This window comes from Vigna unguiculata, chromosome 4 (genome assembly GCF_037176805.1).
Source record: "Vigna unguiculata cultivar grain cowpea cultivar isolate G323 ecotype 2 chromosome 4, ASM3717680v1, whole genome shotgun sequence".
Taxonomy (NCBI): Eukaryota; Viridiplantae; Streptophyta; class Magnoliopsida; order Fabales; family Fabaceae; genus Vigna; species Vigna unguiculata.
This window is the reverse complement of record NC_140795.1, coordinates 39,027,520-39,039,902: the sequence shown is the minus strand read 5'-3', so window position 1 is coordinate 39,039,902 and position 12,383 is coordinate 39,027,520. Positions and strand designations below refer to the sequence as shown.

The window sequence follows — 12,383 nt, the reverse complement described above, 5'->3', positions numbered from 1 at the left end:
CTTGCAATTAGGTTTTATATAAATAAATAAATAAATAAATAAGGGGTATGCTATTACTCTCTTATACATACACACTTGTGGTATTTCTATCTCACAGTAAATAAATATTATATTTAAATAATAAAGCTATTTTAGAAAAGATATTTCTGAGTATTAGAAGACCATAAATTGAAACACTTAAGTTTTTGTTTTTCAAAAAGATTATTTTATTTCTCTTTTGTGCTTGGATTCTCAAATCGAGTTTTTTATTAAAGAATAATTAAATTCCTAGTATTATGCAATTATAAAACATTACTTGGGATTCAATTAGTGATTTTTATATTTTTTTTCACTTTGCACTTAATGGCGTGTTATTAATGTTATCTATATAAAATTTTCTAAAAGACTAAAGACTTTCAAACAACCTAAGACTAATAAAACAAGAAAACGAGTGATTTTAAATGATATTCTCAAACTTTCAAAAAAATTATTTATTTAAATAATACACAAACAAATGTAGTAGAATCATATAGGTTAAATATTATGTCTATCTAAAACACCACACTAAAAAAAATTGCCACTTTCTTCAAAATGTTAGCAAGGTAAATTTGATAAGAAAATAGCATATTTAATTTAAAAAATGTAAAAGTAAAAACATATTTAATCAGCATTGCACACTTTGGGTTTGAACCATCTACATGGTAGGCAAATTGTATTTCATTTGTTACAAAATAACTAAAGAAAGTTGCTATGTTCTTTATCTCAAGGTTTTTTTTTACCAAAATTGTCTAATTTTATACTTAAATTATAAGAAATAACAAATTTTCAAAAATTCTATTGTTTATAAATAAGTTGTGCTCAAGAAGAATGACTTCACATGTAGAAGACGTGTTCACCATACACGACTTTAGTTTCAATTTAAAATGCTCAAAGAAGTAATGCACTAACAACACAACTTTTGTGGTGTGAAATTGGACTAAAGTCATGCTCAAGCATGACTTCTATTTTGTTAATTATGTCATAACTCTATTGATGATTATTAGCATTCTACACCTTATCACCATAAGAGAAAAGAAAATGGAGAGAAAATGAATTTTATTAAGAGAATGAACGAGTTCTCTTGAAAAAATACACAATATGCTATTTAAATACATTAGAATACGGATGACAAAATGGGTTCGTTGACTCACTCTTAGCCCACAAAAAATACGTCGTAGTGGACTAGTCCGCCACTAAAAAATAGACTAGAAATTGCAACTCGTCCTACCACAGGACATATCGACATGTTGCCACACCACTTTTTTTTTATTTTTAAAATTTTTTAAAATATATATTTTTTTTAATTTTATGTTTAAAATTTGTTTGCATATACTTATAAATAAATATTTAAAGCATATTTAATTATATAATTTTTTTTTAACTTTTAATTTATTAATTAATATTTATAATTGAATAAAATAAAATAATTATTACATTTACACGTTAAATTACTCTATTATAACAAATAATTGAAACTTATTTGTATGTGTTAATGATTTAAATTATAATAGTATTACATTTTTACATTTTTACAAAAATATAATATAAAACATTTAATATTTTTTATTATTTTTATTTAAAAAATAAAAAACAAAACTGGCCAAAGGGTCAGAGGTGGGCTGCCCGCCAATTTGGTAGGCTAGGGAGGTGGTAAGGGGGACAAGCTTAAATGGGCTGGCAGGTTAAAAATTTCTACCCGACCCACTCTACATCAAACTAAGGAAGAAAATTAGTTACAACTAAACATAGTCAAGCAACATAATTAGTTTTAAAATCACGAGAGATCAATAGGATTTTCATCCTTATTGTCTAATAATGATACTAAAGCCACGACTAATAATATTGGTTAATAACATTTTCTAGTTTTTTTTCATATTTGTATTTTGCTACTCATTTAATATGATTTTAAGTAATTAGTTTACATTTTCATATGATTGTTCCATAGCATTTAATTATGATTCTTTCTTCATACATATGATGAAATTATATGATAATGGACGAACTAGAATATCATGCATTAAGGCTTTATTAACTTCTTCATCCAATATATGTCTTGTTTGTATCTTATAGTCTCACTTGTTCTTTATGTCGTTCAAGTTTTGAAAGTTGAAGTAAGTAGACAATAAATCTTGATTTCATAACTTAGATTTCTTGTGTAGTGCAAACTTTGAATCTTGTATTAAAAAATATTTGTGCAGCAAAAAGTAACAAAAAAGATAGTGATACTTATCAAGAATGTTCTTGGATCACACAAATTGTTGATGATGTTACCTATATTGAAAGCTTTATTGTGGACACTCTATGAGATTATCAATGTTCAATAATTACAACTCATTGAAGTTGCTTTCTGTTGCTTCAACAATATTCACTTCAACCAGAGTCATGCTAAAAAAGGTTTAGAATTTGAAATAAGAACTCCAAGAGATGGTTATTAGTGATGAATGGTTTTCTTACAAAGAAGGTAATGTAGGTAGTGTGCAATTTGTGAAAGAAATTCTATTAACTAATAATTGATGGATGAAGGTCGATTATATACTGGCTTTTGGTGCTCTTATTTATGATTTTCACACAAAAAAAGATATAGATATTACTACTCTTCACTTAATATATGAAATGTGGGATTCAATGATTTAAAATGTGAGAAAAGTCATATACCAACATGAAATAAAGACAAAAGTTGAACATTCATCCTTTGAGGCAGTAAACTCAATATTAATTTATTGTTGGACTAAGAGTATCACATATCTTCATTATCTTGCTCTTTTTTTAAATTCAAGGTAATTGTATAGTTAAATTCTTTTATGATTATATTTTATTGTATACATATTATCTATAATATCATAAACTTATAATGTTATGTTAATTTATATCTATGCATTTTTAATATTGTAGATATTATAGTCATAAATGGTTAAATGAAGATTCACAAAGATATGTACCACATTAAGATGTGAAACTTACTCATGAAAAGAAGAAATGTTTTAAGAGGTACTTTGATGATGTGGGTGTAATGAGACAAGTAAATATAGAATTTGCTAACTTTTCAAATGGAATGGAAGGTTTTGTTGGTGTTGACTCTTTAAGGGATAAAGGTAAAATGAATGCAAAATTGTGATGAATTGTTCATGGAGCTCATGCACCGACACCTCGAAATATAACTCTTAAGGTACTTGGACAACCATGTTCTTCTTCTTGTTATGAAAAGAATACCTACTCTTTTATACACTCTTTGAAAATAAATAATAAGATGACATCTAAAAGGGTGGATAGTATTTGTCCATAACAATTTTCATATTCTCTTAAGAAATTCCTCAAAATACAAACTAGAGAAAACTAAATTATGACTTTTCATTGATGACAATGAAATTCTTGAGATTGTTTATCTCTTGATTGAACCATTAGAAGTTGTAATTTTCAATGAAAGTGAACAAATATGAGAGTCGATCATTATAATTTACATATGTTTTTTTATTAGGCTTTTATTTTTAGAAATGTTTCTCTTTGTTTTAATTTTTTAGATTATGAAGAATAATTAGTACTTTAGGTCAACACCCAATTTCGTTCAGGTAAATAAAATTTATTTTAAAAAATATTCAAAAAAAAAAAGTTTTTGTTTTACAAAACTAATAATAAGAAATAAAAATTAAATTAAATTAAATAAAAACAAAATCCAAAAGAAAAATATGAAAAAGAAGTGTAGGGAATGAAAGAGTGAGATGGTTTTAACGTATGAAATCCAAAGATAGGCATCACACATAGGTAACACAACTATCAATCTAGGTTTTCCTTTCTAATCCCAAATCTTTTGTAAGGTATTCATTCCTCTCTTGTGAGGTATTCACGAGAATTATTGTTTCTTTAATATCAAATATTCTAAAAATAATTTTAATTTTATATATTTCAAATTAAAATACCAAATAAAATTTTACACTAGTGAAAACATTTATTAAATTTGCAATGTTAATATTACCTAGTTGATAAAAATTAAAAACACTTTTAAAAAATATAAAAGGAAAACAAATATTTAAATTAAAAATATTTTAAATGTATGTTTACTTCAATTTTTTTAACTCTAATGAAATATTTTTTTCACACTAAAAAAATCATAATACATTACTTGATCAAAATCACATAAAGAACAAAGATTAAACTAATAATAATTAAAATTTAACATAAATCTTTTATATTTTGAACTTCAATATATATTGGATGGTGATAAAAAAATTCATGGCAGATATAGCTATATTATAGTAGATAAAATTTATTGATATAATTATAGTAATAAAATTACACATATGATATGATAATGAGTTAGAAAATAAAAATAATTATATAAAAAAATATAAAAACAACATTCTACATTATAAAAATAAACAACAAATAAAAAGATTATAAGAATGATCAAATAGAAACAATTTCATAGACTGTTGAATGAAATCGTACAAAGAAGAAAAAAAATGTATAGTTAATGGTATGATTAGATGAAAAAAACCTTAGAGATCTAAGAAAAATTTTCAAATATCAATATAGTCGAACGATTGAGATATAATAAAAATTGTTTTAACGAAACAAAAGAGTTCTTCGTTTAAAACAAAAATTAATCATAATAGAATAAAGAAGATAAATAGATAAGTTTTGTATACTAACTAGTAAATGAAAAATATTAACTAGTAAATAAAATGTTTATACTATTGAACACTTAAGTTAATATTGTTAAACATTTTCATGTGAATAGAAAAAATACAATAAATATAAATATTTAAAAAATATAAATATTTAAATGTGAGAAATAAAAAATATTTAATTTACATACATAATTTTGAACATTGTACAAAGGTTTTGAAAAGAAAAATAGGAAGTGTGTAATATATATATATATATATATATATATATATATATATATATATATATATATATATATATATATATATATATAGAGAGAGAGAGTTGAAAATCCAAGTTTGAGTCTAAGTCTCACATTAATAAAAAATGAGAAAGTTGAACATCATAAAAGGATAAAGACCTATAAACTATTTGTCTTAAAGTTATGTGTATTAGACTTGTATCTCATTAGTGTTATATCTCCCTAATAATTTTTTCTGGAAAAACTCAACTATAGATGTGGGTTGATTCCTTAGTGGAAATTTTAAAAGGAAGCTTAGATTATTAGGAGAAAATTATGTAACTTCAGGAGAGTCGGAAATTGAATGAAATGAGTTTTTCTCCACTTTGAAAGCTTGACACAGTTAATGAGCATTGGGCAAAAGGCTTAACCTGTTGGCATAAAGAACAATGAAGAAAAATTCAGAAAAAGAAAGACAAAGTTATTGGTCAATAAAATTGTTCAAGATTGATCTGGTAGGTTCAAAAATCCCAAATTACTAAGGAATCAAGATATGGTTAAAGGCAATATATATTCACCCTTTTCTCTTAGGTCACTAAAATACCTTTCAAGATCAAAATTGTAAAAAAACCCATGTTCCGATAAGTTTATATACATCAGTTGAAACTGTGTATTGAAGAAGAAAAACAAAGAAATCTCTGAACTTTTTTTCTGCAAGTAACCTCACAGAGATCTTTGAACACACTACAAGAAAAGAAAAGCAAGGCAGGCACCAAAAAGAAAATTGAAGCTGTAAATTGCCATATAGAGAAAATTTACATATTAAACTTCAGAATCAGCCCTACACTGAAAAAGACATCCTTTTTGGTGAAAGAGCGAGGGTTGAAACAATTCAAGGTACAAAATAAAACTCTTAACAGAGAGAACTTTACAAAAACCACTAAGAACCCCAAACCAATCATAAGGTTGACATAAGCATAGTAAAAGGTTAACAGAATTGGTTCCTTCTTCCGCCGGTCGTTTCTTGCAAGATCCGATGAGAAAAATCCAGACATAGAATTTCCAAGGTTGTTGGTTTCTTTCGTAGCTGTTGCAGAAGGCTGGTGAGTTAAGAATTTCCAATTGATAAACCAATATACAGGACTAGTCTGGATGCATATCCATGGCAGAATCATTGGAGTTCACTATTGTTGATTCCCTGCCTTGCTGAAGAAGAAAGCCATGTTCAGTGTTCCGGTTTCCACTCCCCATGAAGGGACCATTGCTGTAGCATCCTCCCTCGCCGATTTGATAATGTTGAAGGCTTCGGCGTATTGGACTTGACAAGGCATTTGAAAACACAGAATTCTTCGGTTGATTTTCACCTGGTTCGGCACGAAGTCCGTGTGCAGCTATAGTTTGGCCAGAAGACGCTGAAGTGACGGGAAAGCCCGAGACAGGGATATGCAATGTTGGTTGTGACTGGTGGTGTTGCAGTGGTGCTCTAGGTGACATAGATGGATCTTCACAATAATCCAGCTCATTCTGCAAGACGAATGGACTTTCATATACTTCACCACCCAAATCATCAATAATTTTGAAAAAATGAGTATCACAAATGGAAAAGATTGACACTGCATGTCATTTACAATGTTACTCTAGTTGTCCCGTTGAAGTTCAATATTCACAATCATGGATTATAACTAGGATTACATCAGTATGATAAAACTCTCCTTTGAGCTTATAGGGTACTTTGTAATCACAAACCACCTTCTAAAGCCTGGGTGGATTAAAAGAATTCATGTGCTTGAATATTTGAAATAGCACATGTATACCAATATACACTTCACCTGTTATATAAGTACAGAAGATGAAATATGGGGGGAGCAAAATAGCTTTTATAATATATGTCTTAATAAGCAACATTTTAAACAATGCATAACCTAGACTATTTCATGGTAGTAAGTATACTGTGATACACACATACAAATTGTACAATACGATACTATTCTTTTCCCTCACCATACATTTACTCCTGCATCACTCTTGTATCATTCAATTAGTTCTCACAATTGCATGAATCGCGATTCTGGTCTCTATCGTGCCCTAAATCACTGTAAATTTGCATTTGGGCTTTACTTGAACTGGGTTGGATCATGCAAACTGGTTTGGTAAAAAAATAAATTTAGTTTCTTTTAAACCATGAACTAAACAAAAAATAGGTGGTAATGGTTCCTCTGTGCTTGCTTCTCCAACCATTAGCACAAACTTAGTAAAAGAGCAGGAACTGCAATACGACAACAGGAGGAGCAGGACAGTAGGAAGAGCGGAAGAGCAGTGGAAGATTGTGGACAGCAAAAATAGGGGGATGAGAAAACAGAAGAGCTGCGGAACAACTATGGTTATAGGAATCTTTATACCACATTATTTTTTAAGGTTGTGTTGCTGAAATTGTAGTAAATAAATGCACAAATAAGTACACAAATACAACCACTCTTTTTGACTGAGGTTGTTTTGTTATTAATTGTATCTTTGCATGTTTATATATCTTATATATTTAAGTATATCTTACATTTTTAAGTGTTTGTGAATCATGAATCTTGCTATTCACAAACTTTCCGATACATAATTTGCACCTCAATTCAACTACCATGATTTCATATTATAAAAAACATTAATGAATGAATATATCAATCTCAAGAGTTTAAAAAATTAACAATTAACATTCATTCAACGCTCAAGCTTCGCATGCCGAAAAGACCAGAGAGAGAGAGAAAGTTGCCAGAGAGAGGTCAAGGACAGTGACCCTGGCTATGGAGACAAAATTGAATAATTAAGCAAGCATCCCTACCAGTTTCTTTCCCTGTGAGGCAAAATAACACTCGGATGATCCTAGCTGGTTTATAGACTGACTATATGAAGCTTTTTGTTTTGTCAGGCTTGGTTCAGAAAGCTTATAAGTTGACAACCTCAAGTGAAAAATTTAGCCCATGATCCGGTCAATAGTCCATTACAAGGTTTTAAGAAGCAGTCTATCCACAATCCCAGATGTTGCTGCATTGGCCATATATCCCTGCAATTTTGTATTTATTGTGCATGTAATTGCAATGCTACCACAACCACAACTTTAAAAACATTGATATAAAAAATAATGTCTCAACTAAACCAGTTTTTCTGATCCTTTGGCCTTTCATAAGTCATTAATACATAACTCATTTGCAATAACCTAAGTCCACGACATTAATCCTTGTGTTATATCTGTTTGCTACATAACAATCCCCCAATCTCAACAGTACAAGCATGCACAATAATATTATATTATATGCAAAAGGAAGAAATGGCAAACCAACCTGAATGTAGTTGAGCACATCAACTGTTGCAACCCTTGATCCTCCTTCTTGTTGTCTCCAAATCCACTGATAAAGATTTTCCTGAAATCAAAACATCCCGCAGCGAAAATAGAAACGCATGGTCAAGACCCCAAACATAAGAATAAAGCACATACTAGACACACTAATAATAATTATGCTGCAGTTACAACTGGAAAAGTGGAACCAGCAAAAGTTTTGATTCACAACACGAAAGAAAGTATATATAAGGATACCCCTACTTGCAGCTGCACAACCAATCGAAATACATGAAAGATGAGATAAACAGCACAATTGAATCACTAAAAATGAGGTCAATATGGGAGTCAAAACAATTCCAACAATCAATAAGAAAATATTAGTTAAAAAAAGAGAACCAGTACTCAACAACAACAGCAACAACAACAAAAAAAAAATAGTTTAAATAGTAACAAACTTTCCCAAATGTAAAGATATCAAAAGCAGCTACAACTTGTTCAAATAATGTATACTCAAATTGTCTAACTAAAATGAACAAACTCTGATTCAAGCATGTCTGAACAGGAAAAAAAAAAATTCCACATTTTCATCCAAATCCAATCTGCCCGAATTCAAAATCAAACACAAAAACATATTTAAATTTTAAAAAACGGCAAAAAAAAAAAATCATGTTCTCTATTTTACCAACCAACACAAAATCCCAGCAATCTAAACTCCCAAAAACCGATCAAAAGAAGACCCAAATAAAAGAAAAAAAAATCAAATCCAAATTCAACTTTCCCAACAAAAAAAAAAAAAACCCTTTTTCTATCTTAGCAAAATGGAAAAGGACAAGAAACAACGAAAAAAGGGGCGAGCTTTATCACCATGGCGTGGCGTTCACCGGCGTTAAAGGATAGCTTCTGGTGGTTCATGGTGTGCGTGTAGAGCTGGGAGAGAGAATTGGCGGCGGTGCAGAAGGAGGCGTAGAGAGTCCGATCGACCTCGTCGAGGCTGGTGGTGATGGACTTGCGCTTCTTGGCCATGGCGGAATCGGTGGAGAGAGCGTTAGGGTGGTTCCTTGAGATCGGCGATTTTGGTGACAAGGGTTGGTGTTAGCGGTGGCAGAGGAAGGGAGTGTTTGGGTGCACTTTTACAGAGGAGGAAAAGAAAAGGTTGTGAAGGAGAGAGAAGAAAAGCTACATGCAGTGCTCCCATTGATGGAAAATATTTATACACTTTTTTATCTCATCTTTTTTTTTATTTTTAAATTATAGTAAGTACTTATATTTAAACTAATTAAAAATGGAATAAATACAAACATGCAAATAACAGAATAGATTTAATATTTCTTAACTTTTAAAATAAAATAAAATATTTATTTTAAATATGAGATAAAAATATGAGAGGGAGAAAAATTAGGGTGAATTTTGAATTTGGCTTGAAATGTATTCAAATTAGCATGTAGGTTTGGAATTAGAAGTTGTGTTTTTAACTAAAATATTTAGTTTAAACAAAAGCAAGCACGTTGTGAATTATTTAGTTAGATACAATAATGATCTCAGTTAGACTTAGAAGGGCTTTGAGTGGGAGGTTTGTTGATTGGGTGGTATGTTATTTCCATACATTATCCCATTATAGAACTTGACTCATTAAATTTGAAGGTTAGCAAGTTGGAGATGACAATCCATTTAGAGTGCATTGGTCATGGAGGAAACACTATATCATATTGATTTGCATTTATAGTTGAAATCCAAGTATATAAACACTTGGTAATATTTTCCTTTGTCCGATATGGGACTCTTTGTCTTTTACGCATAAAAAAGCTGGAGTATTTCCAACTACGAGTCTCGAGTATAAGTAAGGTGTAACCAATGCTCACTAGGCAAGTAGGTAATGTAAGTGGTGAAAATCCACAATCATTTAATAGGATTGCATGAAGTTTGGGTATATAAACTTGTAGAGGAAATGTGATCTCCCTTATATGGGACTTTACCCAGGTTGAAACATAAATGTAAAAGTGCAACTTCTCATCTCCAAATTTCGTGCAACACGTGATATTCCTTAGTTTGTCCATCCTACCAGTCACGAGTTGTGAATTCCCAAGGAAGCTTGGCACACATAAAGCCTATGAACTATGAAGATTTGGCCGATATGTGGTTTATTCCTCACTAGGCACATTGCACCTTCTATTGGTAGAATCCATCTCTCTTAGTCCCACATTGAATATGTTTTGTGTGCATAGGTTGCCTCCATTGCTATATATATGAGGCATACCCCACCCCTCTTGTAGATAACTTTGATGAGTATTGAATTCAATCTACTTTATAAGTTGTCTTCTTTACTCTTTAAAGTTCCCTTAAAATTTGGAGTGTGTCTCTTAGGCTTGCTTCATTTGTGAGCGTCCAAGTTCCTAATCAGAACTTGGGAAAGTTCAATATTGTTTTCTTTCACTCCATGGGTGCGAGAGCGTGCCATTGGGGAGCCACTGCCATCATTACCCCTTCTCCTTTTCTTTCTTCGTTGTTGTCACCATGGTTTCCACTAAGGATGACAAATAAATATGCCTTTATCAGTATTGCTCAAACTAATCCTTGTTTTGACAAGGAATCTCTACATTGACTGGGTAGGAGTATGAGTATGGGTAATACCCGATTTTTTTAATTGGGGGATGGGGATGAGTATTAAAGCTGTCAAAATGGGTTGTAACCCGCGAGCCAACCCGACCCATCATGCGTTCAAGCTGGGTTAGGTTGAAAATTTTTTACAAATTTTAATATGGATTGATTTTTGACCTGGCTCACCTAGAACCTGGCTCACCAACTCGTAAATAAAGGATCGCACAAGTGTTTTTTTATTAAGTTGGACTTTGCATTTGGGTCAGGTTAGATTGTTTTCTTTAGCCAACACAAAGATAATTTGTATTTTTGTGATTTTGGTTTGTATTTGGATTGTATTATAATTTATTTAGATTTTAATTAGAATTATAATTTAGTTTTGACCGAAAAAAATAAAAAAATTATACTTTTTTTAATTAAGTGAGCTTGTGAGCTAATCATTTAACCTACCAACCTGTGGTGGGCTAGACCCGATTCAAATTTTTTGGCTCACTAATAAATGAGTCGGGTTGGGTTGGCTCACTAAGTGATCAACCCGTGGTAGGTCGAGCCTAGGCCAGGTTGGGTATGTACATATCTCTCCCGTACCTGTCCATATACCTGCCATAATACCCATTTTCACCTCATCCTTGTTTAAATTTATATATATATATATAATATATATATATATATATATATAATGAAGGATTATCTTGTTTGCTTTTTAAGATTATCAATATATATATATATATATATATATATATGTGTGTGTGTGTGTGTGTGTGTGTGTGTGTGTGTGTACACTACACACTTTCTATTATTTCTTTCTTCCAATTATTTGTCTTGTCACAGATTTCGTTCACATCTCCAAGATACTTTTTTTCTTATCACAACCTTTGTGCAATTATGTTCAAATTATGTGTGTCAACGAAATATTTTTTATGTCTTACATTTGAAATTTATGCTATATATATACACTACATACTTTTTATTCTTTCTTTCTTCCAATTGTTTGGCTTGTCATTGATTTCGTTCACATCTCCAAGATACTTTTTCTCTTATCATAACCTTTGCACAATTATGTTTAAATGATGTGTGTCAATGAAATATTTTTTATGTCTTACATTTGAAATTTATGATATGTTTTCATATTTTTAGTTATTGTGTATTTTTATTTTCATGTGAAAATGTTAAACTTTCAATTTAAGTATTGAATAGCATAAACCTTTTATTTACTAGGTAATATAAAAAATTTATCTTCTTTATTCTTTAATTATTAATTTTCTTTTTAGTTGATGAACTCTTTTGTTTTGCTAAAACAATTTTTGTTATCTATGAATAGTTCGACTATGTTGATATTTGAAAAAATTTATTAATCTCTAAGGTATTTTTCAACTTATCATACACTTAATTATACATTCCTATTCCTTTGTGTGATTTCATTCAATGGTTTATCAAATTGTTTCTATGGCACACATTTGATCATTTTTTAATATTTTTATTTGTTGTTTATTTTTATGATGTAGAATACTATTTTGGTGTTTTTTATATAATTATTTTGTATTTTCTAAATCATTATTATAAGTAATTTTATCACCATAATTGTATAAATAAATTTTA

The 12,383-nt window shown here is 29.9% G+C and overlaps 1 protein-coding gene across 1 annotated transcript; it reads right to left on the bottom strand.

The window, feature by feature from the left end:
• Positions 1 to 5,635: 5,635 nt before the first annotated feature.
• LOC114182531 (nuclear receptor family 2 group C protein) lies at positions 5,636 to 9,375 on the bottom strand. Its single transcript, XM_028069417.2, has 3 exons — positions 9,054 to 9,375; positions 8,191 to 8,271; positions 5,636 to 6,385 (listed from the first exon to the last, which is right to left on the bottom strand). Exons 1-3 carry the CDS (start codon positions 9,210 to 9,212, stop codon positions 6,005 to 6,007), a joined length of 621 nt encoding a protein of 206 aa, XP_027925218.1. The 5' UTR covers positions 9,213 to 9,375; the 3' UTR covers positions 5,636 to 6,004.
• Between the last annotated feature and the right edge of the window lie 3,008 nt (positions 9,376 to 12,383).

Coding starts and splice junctions, on each gene's coding strand:
- LOC114182531 (XM_028069417.2), bottom strand. CDS start 9,212: ATGGCCAAGAAGCGCAAGTCCATCACCACCAGCCTCGACGAGGTCGAT. Junction 8,272..9,053: donor CCGGTGAACGCCACGCCATG/GTGATAAAGCTC, acceptor TTTTGATTTCAG/GAAAATCTTTATCAGTGGAT. Junction 6,386..8,190: donor ATGTGCTCAACTACATTCAG/GTTGGTTTGCCA, acceptor TTCGTCTTGCAG/AATGAGCTGGATTATTGTGA.